At 36.5% G+C, this 20,102-nt stretch overlaps 3 protein-coding genes across 3 annotated transcripts; all 3 read left to right on the forward strand.

Moving 5' to 3' along the window:
• The first annotated feature begins 1,650 nt into the window (after positions 1–1,650).
• On the forward strand, positions 1,651–6,251 carry LOC140227806 (acyl-coenzyme A thioesterase 5-like). Its single transcript, XM_072308202.1, has 4 exons — positions 1,651–2,044; positions 3,086–3,376; positions 4,174–4,311; positions 6,130–6,251. The coding sequence occupies exons 1-4, from the start codon at positions 1,651–1,653 to the stop codon at positions 6,249–6,251; spliced, it is 945 nt and encodes a 314-aa protein (XP_072164303.1).
• LOC140227167 (peroxisomal succinyl-coenzyme A thioesterase-like) lies at positions 6,226–10,900 on the forward strand. The gene is made up of 5 exons (XM_072307598.1): positions 6,226–6,344; positions 6,564–6,675; positions 7,086–7,166; positions 8,494–8,632; positions 10,029–10,900. Exons 1-5 carry the CDS (start codon positions 6,265–6,267, stop codon positions 10,160–10,162), a joined length of 546 nt encoding a protein of 181 aa, XP_072163699.1. The 5' UTR covers positions 6,226–6,264; the 3' UTR covers positions 10,163–10,900.
• Positions 10,901–14,425: 3,525 nt separating this feature from the next.
• LOC140227169 (uncharacterized) lies at positions 14,426–19,661 on the forward strand. The gene is made up of 5 exons (XM_072307600.1): positions 14,426–14,472; positions 15,620–15,805; positions 17,057–17,177; positions 17,939–18,139; positions 19,416–19,661. The coding sequence occupies exons 2-5, from the start codon at positions 15,653–15,655 to the stop codon at positions 19,658–19,660; spliced, it is 720 nt and encodes a 239-aa protein (XP_072163701.1). The 5' UTR covers positions 14,426–14,472; positions 15,620–15,652; the 3' UTR covers position 19,661.
• The last annotated feature ends 441 nt before the right edge of the window (positions 19,662–20,102 follow it).

Raw genomic sequence — 20,102 nt, forward strand, 5'->3', positions numbered from 1 at the left:
TCGGTTCGGGTGCACTCAAGTTCTTTAAGCTCCTTTAAGAAAAATCTCAAAGCCAATTTTCTAAAATCCTATGTTTAATTATTTTGCCGTAATCACTTGATTTTTTTTTTTTTTTGCATATACTCAAATGATGCCTCGCTCGGATGACTTCATTAGTTTGATCAACTTGCTACTTTTCTTAGCATTTATACCATAAGTTAATCATAAACATTATACTATACCTTGTACATCCCGTAAACATTGTAATATTCTCGATATTTTGAATTTTGCATGTTACGTCACTTCTGACATTGATATACTGTACTAAAACGTATGTTATATTTTTGGAGCCCACATCCTACAAGCTTTGCTTTTTAGTGGGTTCCTCATATTACACGCCAATTATATGTCCTTATACATTTGTGCATTATTGGTTCAAACTGACCATTGTGTGTAAAACATTTCTGCTTCAAATCAAATGGAATATATAACTTGTATGAAATGTGGAATATGGAACATGAATAAAAAAAAAAAAAAATGCGAAAAACATTTTACATAGCCAGATTTATCTTTTTACAGTTGGAGCATCCAATATAAAATATGTTGCAGTTAATTGAGGAAATCTTACATAATACATGCACTTATTTTAAAGCATAAGTATCCGTAAGGAACATATAATCTCAAAATGAAATTGATGTCGCGGCACTGACACTTGTCATTGAGCCGTGTGTGCAAAAATAATGTAGTGACAAAAAAAAAGTTGTTCCAATTTTGCACTGAATTTTGTAAATTCATATAGAATTATTATAACGATTTATAATGATATTAATAATGATGACAATGATAAGCTCGACGATGATAATAGTAACAACAATGATGATAATAATAACATTAAAGGGATCGTATAGTTTTGGTTGAGACTAAACTTTAGGTTTTTATCTTTTTTTTGGTGAGATAGAAACCTCTTATAAAATATGAAAGAGCATGTAATTCCATGAGGATTTCAATGTTTATTTGATGAAAATTGATTTTGAAATGGCTGAGATATCCAAAACAGAGTGATCCTAATAAAGTGTGGGACCCACATTTTATTGCGATCGTTTTGTTTTACTTTGTTTTTGAATGTTTCAGCTATTCCAAACCCGCTTTTCATCAAATAAACTTTGAATTCCTCTTAAAATGGTATGCTCTGTACTATTTCAGAAGTGTTTTCTTGGTATCTCACAAAAAAATTTAAAGCCCCATTTTCATCTCCACCAAAACTGTACCATCCCTTTAAGAAGTCAGAAGAAGAAATACATGTAGAAGAAAAGAAGCAGAAGAAGAATAATCTATGCCAAATCTAAATGTGATATGTTCACCATTTGACACCGTTCGCTATGATGGTGTAGAAAGGATGACATAATCATGCAAAGAAAGGTGACTATGCTTCGTGATTATTCGGTATAATTACAATAACTTGACACCAGAATCAACCCCCATACCCCCCCCCCCACACACACACACACACACACCAAACCCTCAGTTGTTCTTGTTCAATGACACACGGTACAAAGTGCGTCACACTATACGCGTCTCTCCAAATTTCCGTCCAAAGTCTGTTTGAACACTAACCTCGCACACCATATCGCATCGCAAAACACTTTTAATCATAATATTGTACGTGACGTTATGGCTGCAGTTAACCGAGTGAGGAATATAAAGCGACTGTTGAATTGCGCTACGGCATATCACGGGAAAGCTGAAGACCGAATGTTGTCGCCGAATTTCCCTGCACATCAGAAGCGATCAGAACGCTCGGTGGCTCCAGTTTCGTCCAAGTTTGAGCAAGTAGCCCTATCTCACGTAATGTCCTCGCCGGGAAAAATCGCAGCCGACAGCCCTGCTGTAACTTTAACAGTGGAACCCACCACTGCCCTGATCGACGAACAGATCAAGATACAAGTTCGAGGTCTCAATCCGGGTCAACTAGTCTCTATCCAGACCCAAGTCTTCACAGAGAGTGGCACCACTAAATTTGTGTCCAGCGCAAACTACAGAGCTAACAACAATGGATCTGTGTCAGGTGGGTCGTATCTTGTAGAATGACTTTAACGCGTCTGCATATTGTTTAACGTAACCATAATTCATGTCAGGAATCCCATCAATAACAACCGTGATATCAATGAAAAAATCCAGCGACGTTTTTCTTTCTTTCACTAGTACAAAAGTTTTAGAAACGTGTGAGTTGTGTTCCTTTGTTTTGCAATATTGTTACTGATGATGATTATATGATAAGGATTATAAGCAATATCCATCATTAGACAAGAAATTCGAAGGATAATCAATTTGGTAATGACGATGAAACTTATTGAACTTTCAATAACAACCGTGAATAACGTCAATGAGTATATGATAAAACGGTAAAAAGTGACAATATTTATGTATCTAATCACGGGCACTGTCTTGAAGAATAACGTGCTCTGTTTGGAGTCTTTTCTTTGTTTGTTGTTATTTTTTACGTGTGTTAGTTTTCTTTTTTCGTCTTCATTCTCAACTTCTATAGAAATTAATTATCTCCGCCGTAGGAAAAAACCAATGCATATGAATTATGATAGGACGTACTATGCAGATAGGTCGATATTGAACACTCATTATACGTTCAGGATCGACCTAGTTAAATACTTATGAAAAGACGATACTGACTAGCATATTGTGAACAATATCAAAATAGTTTAATTACTAGATATGCGTACTATTCTGTGCTCACTGATATCTATTTATTGCTTATTCCTGTACTTATCCAATTTTTGATAAAATGCTTTAATTTATCTATGATTCTGTCATTCGAATGGAGTTATTTGTATATTATTTTATTCATGGCTAAAATTTTTCGATTATGTGTGGAAACAAGGAATGCTGACATCTGCCAATGAAAAAAAAAAAAGAGGGGGGGGGGAATTACGAGTACAGTATTGGCCGTATGATGGAGACCCTTAAACCTGAGTTTCTAACTGATCGATGTGCCACATACAGGAGTTAGGCCTATCATCACTAGGAGCAATAGGGTTAAATTCCTTCCCCAAGATTTTGTTTTTCAACGCAGTCATTATCATAACAATCACAGTTCAGACCGACCCATCCCTCGGAGGTAGTTTCACAGGCGTGGAACCCATGGGCCCGTTTTGGAGCTTAGCACCAGCACCTGAACATGCTAAGAAGTTTTCTCGGCTGATCAAATACGATGTCGGCACCCCATTCGTTTTCACGTTCGACGTCGTCGACCACCAGGGAGATGGGAAAAACGGGGTCCTCGCTTCAGCCACGATTAAAAGATGCTTCATCGCAGACTACGTGGAAGCCCTCCCGATAAAATCCGGCCATGCTGAAGGTGTGCTGTTCCTACCGGAAAAGCGGGGTAAGCGACAATTTCAGAGTGTATTCCAACCCTGTGCTTATTATTTCGCGCGATTTGACATCAACGCTGGATGTATACAGGTGACTCCCGTTATAAAGAAGTCCTCGGAACCGGCAGTTTTCTTTGGATACATCGAAATTTTGTTATAGTAAAAGAAACTAATTATGTATATGTATATACATGTATATTATATATATGAATATTATTCATTGGGGACCTGTATTTTTACTGCGTTATAACCTTGTTTGTTTTAAGGAGAGTGCCCTATTATTATAGGCATTGCTGGTGCACTACCCAAGTAGATTGTTTGATATGATGAGCGATTTGTTTATGTGGGTATGGCTACCTACATAGAATTTGCATAGACGTCAAAAACGTGATTTCGTCTTGCGTATTCGTTTTTCTTTTTTTAACACCGACGAAGGGAAGAAGGTAAGACTTCTACAAAGCAGTCACCTTTAGACCCTTGTTCATCTCGTAATCCGGTCACAAAATGTCCGTTTTCGTTTTCGAAGAGGTTAAAACTGTTCGTAATGTTTTTGTACATAAATAGATTTGATTATCTATCCACCCTCCCCCCCCCCCTCTCTCTCTCTCTCACCCTTACCCTCGCTGTACGTAGGAATGTATATGATTACTGAAAACTCATCGATCCGTGTAGGTCCTAACATGATGTAGCATATACCTATACAGGCCTATACCAATTTCAACAAGTAGGTTACCTATGCATCCATGTATAGTTCATCAAAGTGCTTTCTAGCGTGCTGGTCTCGCGTTCTACTTTGTAACTATAACAGAATCGTCGGACCCTCTCCCAGTCGTCGTAGACATCCGTGGCTTAGGCATGCAGCCCCCGATGGACCGGGCGGCCCTGTTGGCGTCACACGGGTTTGCCGTCATCTCCTATCACTACCTAGCCGCCATGGTCAGACAGGGTGTGACGGGCTGCATCGAAAGCCAGGGATTTCTGGTTAGCCAACTGGACCGTTTCCGGTCATTTTTTTTTTATTTTCTCTTTAGGTATTATCTTCATTTTCTTTATACTTATTTAATTATGTTTTTGAGAAGAGTCTTCTGTACCCCGAGTATTAGTGATCTTTATTATTATTATTGTTTTCTTTAGTTTGGTCTTTAGTTGTACCCTTGTTCCTTATCTTGTTCTTTACATTAGGCTTTTATTGGGACCTACACTCAACAAGCTTTGTTTTCTCGTAGATTACATCGTATTTCTCTTTCACATTCTTTTATCTCGATTGAAACTGATACTTTGACCGAGATGTACTATGTTCGTTTTTTTTTGTTTTTTTTTCTGTTTTTTTTTTTTTTTACATATCCAAGCTGGACTGTATATATTCTCATATTTTGTTATATTCTATGTATTTTCCATCGAAAAATACGAAAATAAAATTGAAATTGAGATTGAAATAATACGCTTCTCTCTCAACTTGTAGATAATAGGCTTGCAGATATACTGTACACGTTATGAGAAAATGTTGATGTAGCATGTGGCGTTATGAATTCACACACGCACACACACACACACACACACACAAATCATTATGGAATTGGATCTCAACGCCACAGCAGGCTCCCCGGGGTAATAATATATCAACGACGTCTCGAAAAGCAGTCCACATCTTTATGCCTATGCGATATGACCCGAATAAGAGCAGTCCACGTTAATTCTGTGTCCTGTATAAAATGTGCTCTTGTGACTCTATCCATACAGGCCCTACTTGAAATCAAATACAAAAACCAAAATAGCTCATTTATCTTTCACTGACCTCCAAACGTCCACACACTAGGCACAGAGTGAACTTGCGTCTCACAAACTTTGGACCATGACGTGAAATGAACATCAGACGAAATAAACTGCATTACTCATTGCTTCCAACTGAGCTACATAATAGTATGTTTTGACGATATTTAGGTGCGTTTACTTCATCAAAATTAAAGAAATTATTCATCAAAATTGTTGCAAAAACAATAAGATTTTTTTTATAGTTTAAATGAGAAACGAGATGGATGCGCTGTGATTTGTCTGCGTTTTATACTCTGACCAGGGAAGTAAAGGAGCTAATGTAATCATCTCTCCAGTCATCACAGTACAGTACCCTGTTTTGAGATCAAAGAGATACGGGCACAGATTATTGATGATATTCGTTATTCCGAAAATGAAATAAGGTTCGTTGTCATGGTTATTCCCAACGTTCGTGAATTCGAAAAACTCACAAAATCAATTCCAGAAATGTAATACATTTTTAATTCGAAAATATACAGACACTTTCTCTTTTTTTTTCATATGCGGGTTAACGAACCTTCGGGATAGGAAACTGTAACCGAACACATTAAAGTCATAATTTACCATGTGAAGATAAAACAAAAACCCAGCATTCGTGCTTTAAAATAGTTTTGAAATGTGAGTTAGGGATAGAAACAACCACTGTAAAAATTTGAATCCGAATCATCGATGTTAAATACCGTATTGTTTAATACACAAAACGGAAATAATAGTTATAATAACAATGTTTCCAGACAAAACCGTCTTCAGTTACGGTTTATTAAGAAAAATGCTTTATTGCGAAAATTCTATTTGGTAGGATGTTTTGTGCATGATACAACAGATCTACACATATGCATCAAAATATGATATCTTGAAAATATTTTAAAATCACTGCTCCCAAAGGTAAACTGGGCCTTTAACCTAGGTGAGGAGGACAATAATAATTATTATATCTTTTCGTGGTATACAGGACCTGATGGACTACATCCGGTCACACCCTCGCCTGGACGAAACGCGCGTCGGTATGTCGACCTCATGCTTCGGCACCGCTGTCGGCATTCAGGCCGCGACAACTCTTCCGCTGCCGTTTAAGATCAAATGCTTCATGGGGGTCGGCTTCCTCGACTTCTTCTACGCTCTGATTGGCTGGAGACGTCCCGATGGCTCCGAAATCGAGCCGTACGGGTAGGAGACGCTTTCGTCCATCGTATAGGCCTGTGGCTCACAGCAGCAGTAGAGCCACAACTAAAACAAAGATAGAAAACATGAGGCAATGTGCTATTGTTTGTATGCCAAGGACAGAGCATATACTTATAGTTGAATATTTACTAGGAGTAATACCAAATAAAAGCATATGTTAGCAATGTGTTAACTCTCTATATGGTGATGTATGTTTGTGCTCAGACCCCTCTCTAGCCAAAGCGAAAAATGGGAGGACGAGGCGGGCAAGACGCGGTTCTGCTTCAGCGATCTTGAGAAATACAACATTTCGGAGGGAGATGAACAAATTGTAGCTGTAAGTACCCCCACCACCACCATTACCAGTTTAGTTTTATGACGTATCAATAGACAAAACAAATTAACTATTGCAAAAAAAAAAGTCATAATATTGACAAAAAGATTAAGAACATGTGATTTTAGATAATCAATTCAGTGTAGTAATGCCCATCATCCCCTCACCCATCCTTTTTCTTTATCTCAGCTCGGCAGGATAGGCAGGACATGTAATCAATTATCAACCAGTCTGAGCTTGAAATTATTCTTTTAAACGACTTTCTTGTTTTTTTCATGTTTCCATTGTGTTTCGTGTTTCTACTTCAAAGGCTACTTCTCGTGTGCTTATCTTTCTTTTGTTAAGACTACATCCGATATTCTTTAATTTTTTTGTGATTTTTTATTTTTTTTTTTTGCGATAATTTGCTTCAGATTGAGAAGATGGAATGTCCAATGCTGATGTTCGGACTTGGAGACGACAAACACATCCCATCACTTCGCAGTATGCAGAGGGTATGGAGATTTGTGTTAGTGACCAGAGAAATCTGTATAGGGCAATATCTCATTCCTGCGTCTCGTAACTTCATAATGAATGACAAGATTTAGATACCAGATATGACGGCATTCGGGACAGCATATATGATAATTCACCTGAGTACCTTGGAAACAGCATTATTACACTTAAAGACGGCATGTAGAGTTCGACTGAGTACAACTGCAAAAACATTGAAATAAAGCAGGAAAATGTTGATGAGCAGGAAAGCTACAGGAGACCACCATGTACGCATTACCGTGACGAGATGAAGGCTTATAAAAGAAGGAAAAATTATACAAGAAAATAGTTTGCAAATAATACAATATGATGATATGATCAAGGTCGTTCTGGGCTAACTCTTCTCTGCCTACTTTAAACCATATCTATGAACAAGCTAAAATCTCCCGGTGCATTCTTTTAATTTTTCTTGTCATTTGTTTTTAATTCATATTATAAAATCGTATGCCTGGACAAAATTCTATGCCAAACAGAGGGCGCTTTTCTATCAAGTTGATTTTAGACATGAAGGGATTTTTTTTAAGGCAACTTCATTGTATACAATTTCAGTGCCGAAAAGTCCCATATACGGGAATAATGGCTGTTGAATTGGATACTCTTAAATGTACTTGGAAATATGAAACAGGCATGACTCATTCCAATTTTCTATCTTGTCCATAATGATGAAATATCCGTAAAAACAGAGGGCGCTTTTCTATCAAGTTGATTTTAGACATGAAGGGATTTTTTTTTTTTTAAGGGCAACTTCATTGTATACAATTTCAGTGCCGAAAAGTCCCATATACGGGAATAATGGCTGTTGAATTGGATACTTTTAAATGTACTTGGAAATATGAAACAGGCATGTCTCATTCCAATTTTCTAGCTTGTCCATAATGCTGAAATATCCGTAATGTTGCTTGTATAGAATATCAGGTGACACGGACATTAGCGTTAACTGTTAGGTTTTATGTGATAAAGGCAGAGTTTGCAACCCTGAAAATATTTGATGATTAAATAACAGACAATAAAACCAACTGATTATCGAACCGGAAAAGATATTCGCAACCCATAAAGGCAAGGCAAACAATATAAACAATAATTCAGTAACTTGTAAGAAAGTTTTAAGAAAATTATTCATAGAGAGTCAAAGAAGTTATAATTTTTACTGCCTCCTCTGAAAATATAACCAGACTAATTGACCGATTCATACGATATAATTAAACGTAAAACATCTAAATAACTGATTTGATAGATCATTGGAAACATTTCATGATAATGATTTCTTTCGAATGTTCGTTGAAATAGTGTCTGGATCGACTGAAGAAGGTCGGAAAGGAAGAACTAGTGGAATATGTCCTGCTTCCCGGTCACGGACACTTCTTGGAAGCACCATATCAACCAAACTGTCCGGCTTCTCGCTTCTCCCCACCCGACTTGAGTGGACGTAAGTAAAACTATCCAAGGTAGTATATCTTCGTGACAGTTTCTGGCTGATTTGTCGTAATCTGATATAAATAGGAGATAGACCAGCAAATATCCATAAAGAAACACATTGTTTCCGTTCAACATAGCAGTTGAAAGAAAGATATCATTCAGAGGGGTGAAGGAATAGGGAGACAAAGCGAAAAAAATAAAAAACCTCGCACCTGATATACTTCAGTTAGCTGAAAATAATGATGAAAAGAATAATAATAATGAAAAATATTATTCAGAAGGGTGAAGGTAGAGGGAGACAAAGTGAAGAAACTCGCACCTGATATACTACAGTTAGATGAAAATAATGATGAAAAGAATGATAACAATGATAGTATAGTAATAATCGTAATGATTAAGTTGATAATAACAATATTAACATTGCTAATAGTAGTAGTAGTAGTAGTAGTAGTAGTAGTAGTAGTAGTAGTAGTATAATTAGAAGAAGAAGAAGAAGAAGAAAACAATTTTATATGATAATACATAATTGTAGCCGTAATGTATAATGATAATACAAATGCAATAACGATTTTAAAGCATGTTTTAAATCACAAACCTCACAGCAACTTTACTACTCAACTGAACTCGAACATGAGAAGATCTGTTATATTGCTATAACGGACGAGCCTGTTTGCTATGGGGTAGAGCTATTATTTCATTGTGCCTGGTTTGTTTCCCTTATAACACAATGATATATATACAATGAGTTACGTCACATCCATTGCTTCGAGTGCTTAGAAAAGAATTCATCAGAGTTTTTCTCTGTATAGTAACATTCCTTCTCTACATGTAATTATGCGAAAACAACCTTTTTAAGACATCATCAGAAGGCGTCCTTTCACCATCCGATTACAACGTTGTATACCATTATGTTTGAGATGATTTCCTGGTTCTTCTATAGATTAAGGACAATTCAATTAGGCATTCTCAAAGTAAAGAATGCCTGAGCGCCCTTTTCCTATATACTTTTGATTTTTATGTCAATGGATTTCTATACTTAGCAAGGTTTTTTTTAAGTATTCGTTGAAATCTATGTATTGTTAGCGATCAATTGATTAATCGACTTATTACTTCTATATAGATTTATTTTATTCTGGAGGCAGACTGCGTGTTTACTTTTTTTGTTGTTGTTGTTGTTGTTCACATACCATGCACATACTGTGCAGACTTTCAATTATAGTGCGTATGTCAATAGAGACTTTTATTTCGGTATGGGCATTTGTGGTTCTTGAGTGACTCATTCATTCATGCATTTATTTATTTATTCATCTATCTATCTATCTATCTATCTATCTATCTATCTATCTATCTATTCATTGATTCATTCATACATTCATTCAAATCAATTCCTAAATCTATGTTCTCAGCCTACATCGCTGTTTGGGGCGGAGATGATGCCAAGGCAGTGGCTCAGGAGAGGGAGTCTTCTTGGAAACAGTCGATCGAATTCTTTCGCAAGCACCTTGCTCCCTCGGCCTCGTACAGAACTGATTGGAGCTAAGTAAGGAGGTCGCCATTCTGAAATAATAATTGCATGACAGTACCTTTGGAGAGGTGGGAAAACGTAACTGCAACTGAAACGAAATGAATATAGGGCATTGATGCTGCAGAAGCGACAACCTGAAATAGTATACATTATAATGTGAAACATAATTGCTGAAACGAAATACATGACATTGTATATGCTGCAAAATGCACGATGTGTGCAAATTATAATTATGACGATACATGTGTTTGGGAGGGGGGTGGGAGACTACTATATTTTTACTGTCGGGCGTACGGGTGCATATAATTGGGGTGTTTTACAACGCATTCGTTTGCGTTAATATTCATATTGCCTTTACTATAGTAAACTATAGACTGCCAAAGGACACGAATAAAGGACTAGGTGTTGTATGTATAAACATGGGATGTAGATGAATCCAACGGAGGACATTATACACTGTAGAAGGCAAAACCGTTCAACACTGTCGTTTATTACTTAGAGCACATCTCCAAGACTCTGCTCTATGTATAGGGGCAACAGTAAACATACACGCATGAATATTGGCATATTGCAGACAGAAAAAAAAAAGACTTCCTTCTAAGTTCTCCCTTTTAATCAAGTTCTTCCTTTCTATTTGAGGTAATCAGCGGAAAGCGTTCATAAAAAAAGTTTCATACGAACTTTTATTTCGTCATCCGTACAAATCATGTACAAAAAGCGGCTGTTCTAAAATATTGTGCATTGTATGTTGTTGGTGTGGTAGCGTCTTTATGGTGCGACAATGCATTTCTCAATCGATATGATTTGAGCAATACTTCTGCGAAGGATTATTCTTCAAATCATTTCAATACATTTGAAAGTGTTACTGCATATCAATAAGAAAATATCGTGCATTTCTTTTTTAATTCTATAAGTTGTAATCATATCAATCCACACTTTTTCTAGATAATGAAATGGTCAGGTCCTAATTAATGTGCTTTACAAAGTATTTATCTGTGCTCTAACTCTTACAACTTTAGAAAATACATACGTGTGAATACGCGTTTTCATTCCAGAGCATGTGTATTATTGTTTGCTTGGAAATAAATGCAGAAATACAATGTAGAATTGAATCCAAATATTCTTTCCATATCTCCGTTGTTGAAAAAAAAAACCCCAACAACTTTACAAGTGTGTGTTTTATTATTGTTGTTGTTGTTGTTCTGGATTTTTGTTCGTGTTGTTTTTGTTCTTTGCAGGAATGCAGTGTAGCCAAAGTCACTCAAATGTCGCTATATGAGACTTATATCATCGATTTCATGAAGTTTCTCATAAGTGTGTGTTATGAGCGAAAAATCTCTCATATTCAGACTTTCATGAAAGGGACCCCATGTCTCCCTACGCCCTTCTGAAGACGATAGACTGTCAAATGAAAGTTGATACATTGTTATGACCCGCATATTGTGTGTCTGAGTGCATGGATGGAGAAAGAAAAGGTTCGTTCATCCGAAAATGGGGAAAAAGTTTGTTATTCCGATTTTTTTCATCCGAAACTAAAACAGTTCAGGTTTGTTAATTTAAAAAAAAAATGAAACACTTTGATTCGAGGATGAAAACAAACAAACAAACAAACAAACAGACAGACAGACAAACAAACAAATAAGCAATTCAAACAGTAATAAAGTGCGAACTAACGATCACCTTCTGAATTATGAATTGGACCTTACTTCGTTTTCTGATTAACGAACCTTCGGAACAACGAACCCTTTTTTTCATTTTCGGTTCAAGAACCGTCGGAATAACGAACTGTAGGCATAAATTGAGAAGCGACAGCAACTCCGCGAGATTTTTTGTTTTAAAGAATATTTTATTCTTCATCAATGGAAACATAATATACAAATAAATTGATACAAAAATCTCCGGACCAATTTTATAGTCCTTTTCAGCAATGGATGCAACACTGATACCAAAACTTTACATCGGTTTAACATGTTTTGATACACTCTGGTACATTTTTTTCACAATCACTATATACGATCCATATAAACATCTCTTCTTTTTTAGTTTTACATTACTAATTCCTCAATCTCTTAGCAATTTTTTTCTTTCATTACATAATAAATTCTATTAACTGAATCACTTATACCCCAAAAATATTTCTTTTCAGCTTTCATACCATCCAACCTAAAATATCAATATCCATTGATTGAAGTTTTTTGTTAAAAAACAAAACAAAAACAACCCCCTCGCCACCCCCCCCCCCCTACTCAATACCCCCGTCCATTCTCCCTCTTACTACCCCACCCCATCCCCCCTCCCCCTTCCAGAACCCCCATCACAACAAAACCTCATGGTTTTGTTGTGATGGTCCTGACAACGATCGAGATTATCTCAAGATAATCGATTCACGAATATCGTGCGGAAAGAAACAGATGCAAATTGACACACAGAGAAATATGAATAAACAAATACAAAATCAAGAAACGCACATGCAAATGAACATCATCGCATTTCTACCATAGGTCAAATACGATTTAAAGAATAATATTATGCTTATTCAGCTCGTTAGACATGCAGGTTGTTTTTAATTCTCGTGGTTATTACCTCCGTCAAGGAAGTGGAGGTTAGTACTACGGATCATCGGCGTTGGTTTGTTTATTTTCAAAATTACTCAAAAAGTTGCAAACGGATTTGAATGAAGCTTGCAGAAAAAGTCGATATAAGGACACTAGGAACAGATGATTAAAGTTTGGTAGTGATCCGGGAATTTTTATGAATTTTTTAAGGATTTTTTTTTTCATCTTTTGGCGTATGAGGTCAATGAACTTGGGAGTTCTAGCCGCACGTTCTGGGCCCCATTTCATAAAAGTTGATGTGATAGCAACTCTTGCTGTAATGACAACTTCCCATAGCAACAGCCAATCGGGAAGCTGGATTCTTGTCATTACCATGACATAGCCACTGCAGCAAGTGAGTTGCTATCATATATATTTGATATATATTCATTATATATCTTCATTAGTTTGATCAACTTGCTACTTTTCTTAGCATTTATACCATAAGTTAATCATAAACATTATATACTATATACCTTGTACATCCCGTAAACATTGTAATATTCTCGATATTTTGAATTTTGCATGTTACGTCACTTCTGACATTGATATACTGTACTAAAACCTATATTATATTTTTGGAGCCCTCATCCCACAAGCTTTGCTTTTTAGTGGGTTCCTCATTACACGCCAATTATATGTCCTTATACATTAAAGTGCATTATTGGTTCAAACTGACCATTGTGTGAAAAACATTTCTGCTTCAAATCAAATGGAATATAAAACTTGTATGAAATGTGGAATATGGAACATGAATAAAAAAAAATAATTTTGTATTATTATTATTATTATTATTTTTTTTTAAATGAAATGGGGCCCTGTAGGTTTGTTTAACCGTGTTACATGTACGCTCTGCCCTGCTGATTACGTAAGCAAAAGGTTGACTGGCTTGGGGGAGGTCTGCGCTCTCCGAGTGCTTTCTATAGTTCTCTCGCTCTAAATCTGCAAGAATTATGTGCGTCTATCGTGAATATGTTTCTCAGTAGTTAGACAGTACATATCTTTCATGTGAAATCTTTTGATTTTTCCCCTTTTTTCTTTGAATTTCATATTTTCTGCTGGAAAGACTTTTTGGAAAGCTTGGCATTTTCTGTGCGGAGCGTTTAAACAGTGATATCAAGACTGTAGTGTAATCATAAGTAGCAGCATTTTGATGATTAATTGGTTGTATCAAAAGTTCTTGCGTTCATGTTCACATGTGTTTTTCCTTTTTTTTTTATTTACTCTACATGGGAATTTAGAAAACATATAAATGCAGTGTAGTTGTGTTTTCTTATTGTCATAAAGTAAATGAGAGGCTGAACTGAGAGTAAAACAAATGCGTGTCGCCGGTGTATGAGGCTCAATTTTGTGCCCCGCCCATTCTTATGGGGATTTCCCACAAGGATGACGAACGTGTTATCCTGAAACATGTGACTCTAATAAATTGTGTGGAAGAGGTTTAGTATCGTGGGAAAATGTTTTGTGTGCTCTAGATACACAAGTCATGTGATTGTAAGGTATACAGTAAGTGACCTCTCTGGTATTGAGAGTAGCGTATGTAGGCCCTACACATTCTGTAGGCCTACAGAATCGGCTTGATCCTTGGCCGACCTTTTGCAGCTAGCTTGTCAATCATTCACCGAAAGGACGCCATCATAGTCATCAGAACCCACAATCAAGCAAAGACAGGAATCTACTAGTATAGTAGGCCTACACTAATTACACATATTCACTAAGCCCATCCGTTTGGTAAGTTTCAATATAAAATCATTTGTCTTTTGAATGTCAAGCCATTCGATTTGTTTAAAAGAAAGTATAGATTCACCCGTATTAGCTCTTCCTCTTGAGGTGAAGTAGACAGTACTCAGTCCCACACATAGATTTTTGTGATGCATCAGTAGTGGTCTCTCACACTATCTACTCTCGTTATCTACTGCCATGCTGCTGCCCTGGGGCTACTAACTGACGGCGCGGCGGGGAATACAAGCGTATCAAGCAGACCTCTGTGACCCATATGGCCCATGCCCACCATCACCAGATGGCTGCAATATTCAGCAAACGCTGCCTAAGAGGAAAATCTGAGGGGAGGAGGGGAGTCACACAGACACTTAAAACTGAATGAATGTCAGATTTACCGGTCGATCTTCTCTATCACTATGACTATGAAGCAAGTGCATATTACAAGTTAAATTTACAACAGAGACTCAGTCATAGAGTCCAGAGAGAGAGAGGGAGATGCAGATACAGAGAGAAAATGGAACACACCTACACATACTATTACTGACTGGTGTGTAGGTCTGTTTCAGAATTTTGGAAAGAGCTGCTTCAGGGATCATCTCATCAATACAAAGTTTGCAAGGTTGCTCTGCAGACCTACTTGTAACATTACAATTGTAACTATACACAGCCTAGTCGCCATGCTTCGCACAGTGTCTGGTTGGGCTAGTACAGTTGTAATTTGTATTAGTCTATGAAACAGTAATAATCCATTATCCACACAAAACGGAAAAGGGTATATCTTAAGTAACATCCCTGGACAATCATGATATGACCTTGAGTTGTAGTTTAAATATTCACCATACCTGTATGCTATCCTCGGTGGATTCATAAAGCTTGCTTAGATACAGCCACAGGACAGCTACGAATATATTCTTAATTGTAAGTATCGTTTTATTAACAAAGGAAAAAATAGTGCACCCTTAAAATGTTCTAGAGTAGAAAATGGATTTCTCCACATGCAGCTGTTACAATTTCACCTGTGCTCAAGAAGAGGATAAAAAAAACGTTTAGTATTCTTGTGAATTCTACCACATATTGTGTTTTATGTACCATGTAATGATTTCCAGTAACCAACCCCCATCCTTGTGTGATTTTTGTACTCTTTCTTTACCATAAGAAAACCTACAGCAGGATCTCTACTTCCTCCACAATGTCTTGGCGTATCTTCATCTTCTCCATCTTCATGGGAATGACTCTTTTTCTGGTGTGGACGAACTATCAGGAAACAGGGTCACTTTCCGAGAGTGTGAACAAGTCACTGGAAGATGTTACAAAGTCACATACATTTACAGAAATGAAAAAGGTAAATGAATGGTGGAAATATTGATAATCGGTCTCTTAGGAAAATGAATTCCCAATAAACATTGCAGTTACATTTTATAAATGTACATATGTACACAGATGAACTAAAATCTATCAGTTTATGGGGTGGCAAAGATTTTTTTTTTTTTTTTTTTTGTCAAAATTTTTTTATACTGTTACATGTGCACATTTGGAATTTACATCAATCAAGAGACAAAGATGAGACCAACAAAGAAAGTTTTGAAGTCTTTGCATGCTTGATGCTAGTACGCTTTGTGCGTGCTCCTAAGACCTAGACACTTTTTTTCATTGTTCTGATTACTTATTTTGTTACCATGACAAAGTGTGCATTGTTCCTTTTTTGATGTTGTTGATATAATACCATTCATGCTTATATTTTATATTGTGTTCAATGAACTGTCCTTCTTAGCTGGATGAAAGTCAAATTGACACTTGTACCGCTTTGTATTGCGATTTCTTTTAAATGGAAATAAATAAACTATTGAATTGAATTTTATTGAATTTAAGAACAGTCATGTTCATAAAGATGATCTACCTTACTCTCCATACCTCCATGTGTGTGTGTGTCCAAGTATTTACATTGTACTTTAGTTGTGTAACGTTGCAGATTAGATTAGTAAAAAAAAAAATAAAAAAAAATGTCACCCCAGAGATCAGTTTTGGATCATAGACTGTATTTCTCAAACCTCATCTGGTGAAAATTGCCTTCAAGAAAAAAGGCAGATCATAAACCTAGAGATGTGAGATGCTTACATGATATTCTTCTTATTTCCTTTTATAGGCATAGTTTACCATTTGCAGATGAAACAAAAACCCAGCATTAGTGCTTCAAAATAGTTGTAAAATATGAGTTAGGTGTAGAAACAACCAATGTAAAAATTTGAATCAGTATAATCGATGTTAAGTATTGTTGAATATACAAAATGTGAACAATAGTATGATAAGAATGCTTCCAGACTAAACCGTCTACAGTTATGTTTTATTGAGAAAAGTAGAATCCCCTTATATGTTAGGCTTCAATGCGAAAAATTTATATGGTAGGATGTTTTGTGATGCAGCTGACCTACAATTTGTACACATATGCATCGAATGTGATATCTTGAACATTTTTAAAATCACTGCTCACAAAGTTAAACAGGACCTTTCAAATTACAAGAACATGCTCTACAATCTCCAATACACACAAAGAGAACTGAATAGTTTGTTTTTCTTTTTCTGTCTCTGATGGTAGGCCTGGCAGAAGTCGAGTCGACAAGCATCGCTGACAGTCAGGAAGCTCAAGGATGGCAGATTACTGCAGGATGCTGTCAAATTTATTGATAAAATCACAATGCTATTATTCAGAGTCAAGAGTAAGTACTTTGGTTCTGAGAAATGTGCCCAACTATAATAATTCAAGTGACATTTTGTAATTGTTTTTCATTCTTTGATTGTTTTGTATTTTTATAAATTAGCAGAACAGTTCATTTTTCTTTGGTCAGAATCTTCTTTAAAGATATTTCTGCGTAACTCTGCTCAGAAATGATATTGCATGAATAAACAGCATATTGGTACCCCCCCCCCCCCCACACACACACACACGCACACACTCGATGACATCTTGTGTGTGTTCAAGCTTATATCATACATTATCTTACAGTTTGACTTTTGACATCACTGTGTGGTGCTCATTTTGTTCTTACAAATATAGATATCCCCTTTATCACATTTTTTCCTCTCTAATCACAGGTTTATCAAAATGTTACCATAGCATTCATGAGGCATTGGTTTAATTTGTAATCACAGTTTAAAATCTTGTGATTCTCAGTAGACATATTTTACAAAAGTCACTTTACAATTACAATGTCTTCCAGTTGTTAAACTTAAAAAGGGAAATTAAAGCACAAATATTTTGAGTTTTCAATTTCTGATTAAATATCTTAATACAATCGAGCTCTCTTCAAAAATTTTCTCAGGCACTTATAAAATGGATCAGTATTTGATTTTTTTAAAGTATAGATACATTCATGATATATAGCATAAATATATTTTGGTCCTTCCAAAAATTATTACAGCTTATCATGGTTTTAAATACTCTTTATGGGCTGTCTTTACCTATCATTGCACTATGCAGCAACTGAGCTAGAGACAGAACTTCAGAAATATGACAAAGCCTTGCTGGACTGTGGCCTCTTCATCATCTGGCTTCTGGCAGGCTACCTCAGCTGTAAATTCTCTTCTGGAGGCACCGCCCTGTTCACCATGGCAACAACATTATTGGTACACGCCCTCTATGGTCCAGCCTGGTGCATGTATGAATTTGTATGCTTGCTTGGTAAGTGATGTCATTGTGAATCATCATACAGACTCATTTCACTTTAAACAAAGCTCAAATGTCGTAACCTGTCTAAACTGTTTCCTTTCATTTTTATGTTTGCCAAGAGAGACATTACAGGCTGGGCATAACACAAACTTAAATGTCCATTTTATTTCAGAAATAATGAGCCAGATGTGACTCATCACGGGATACAGATACACTTAAGCTGAGAAAATGTGTGATAATGTGGTTTGGGTGATATCTGTAACAGTTTAGATATGCTACAAAATTTATTGTTTGACAGTCTTTGCATCTCCTGTTTGAAATTCAAAGTCTAAATACTTCAAAATTTGAAACTCTTCTTGGCTTTTAAAGTACATAATTGTGTTGGGCTTTGAATGGTTCTATTTGTATTTTTATGTCTAATTTATTTCACACTTGTCAGGGAAAGATCAGATTTATATCTAAAATGATTAATTACTTTTTAAAGACTCCTGCATTAGCTTTTCCATTTGTTGGGCCCATTTTCTATTTTTAAAGCTGGCAGCTTATTATTGCTACCTTGTCAGATATGTTGGCCAGTTTTGGAAAATAGAAAATGCATCAGGCAGTCATTTTGTTAAAAACAAAGATAGAGGTTACCTCCTTCCTTTTTCAGCAGAGGCAGGATGCTATACATGTTTTTTGTTTTGTTTTTGTTTTTTGTTTTTTTGCCTAATATCATCTTTGCTGGCATATGGGTGACAATGATTTGCAATGTGTCCAAGTTATTGGTACCCAAACACAGTAAAGTTAATCAAATTATAGGGGAGATTATGTGTAGCTATGTTGTGGTCATAGTAGTCAGTATATGTACTCTGTGGTTTATGGTGTATCATGCAATCCACAAATTGATTTTTTTTTTAAATGTACTAGTACAATGTATGAAAAATACAAAATGTTGTGTTTGCTAGCCATTTTGCATTTGCATTGAAACTGTTTATTCGTTACCAGTCACATTTTGTTGTGAATTAATGCCATCAATGCGTCAATGCCACAAACTGAATATGTATACATTGTATGAAGTTCATCCTCCTTCAGTGAAGATTCATTGGACTGAGACAGTCGGAATGGACTCGCTAACTTTTATGATGAGGTTACACTAGGAGGGATAAATAAATACTGATGTGAGAAGCATGGCATGTTGTTAAACTAAGTACCAAGGCACCTAAGGGTTAATATTCATACAAACTACACATTATGGTACTTGAATTGATGGTCCTAATATGAGTTTTATAACCCTCCACCCCCCAAGGTCTACTCGGCTTCATCATGTCGGTCATCGCCAACAATGCTGTCTTCAGCGCCTTTGTCCTCTCGGGGTGCTACGCTCTGTACGCCCTCTGGAGGTTCGCAGGGCCCAGCAGCGGCAACCGGCTGGACCGGATAGAGGCCCGCCTTCAACACGTCCAGCACGAACTGGTGGACTTGGCCAAACAGCTGACCCTTGTGGAGGACAAGGTGGACTTGGTCAGGGCCATGAAGAGGGAGTCCAAGTAGTTTTTTTGGGGGGGAGCAGGGCAAATTGGTTCTAGTGCTTTCACACATTGGCAGGGGAATGGAAGATGGGCAGATTGATTATTAGGTGCTTTGTTCCACTGTTTTACTTTTGGCCCCCTTTTTCGTTCTCCCCCAGCCCTAACCCCCCCCCCCCTCATTATCTTGCATCTACTACTCCTACTGCTACTACTTCTACCACTACTATGTGGTATTAAAATGATTACAGTTATGATGTTGATAATAATCATCATGATAATAGTAGTTGTAGTAGTATTCTATAGTCTCTAAAGTAGTTAACAGTACCGTTTTATAAGGAATATGGTGATGTCATTATGACAGTTGTTCACTAGAACTGATCATAACTATAGGCATATGTATAGTGGAGAAATGAAGGTAATCATACAATTATTGTGGGTGGCTATGATAAGTTTTGAGTCACATG

This window comes from Diadema setosum, chromosome 4 (assembly GCF_964275005.1).
Source record: "Diadema setosum chromosome 4, eeDiaSeto1, whole genome shotgun sequence".
Taxonomy (NCBI): Eukaryota; Metazoa; Echinodermata; class Echinoidea; order Diadematoida; family Diadematidae; genus Diadema; species Diadema setosum.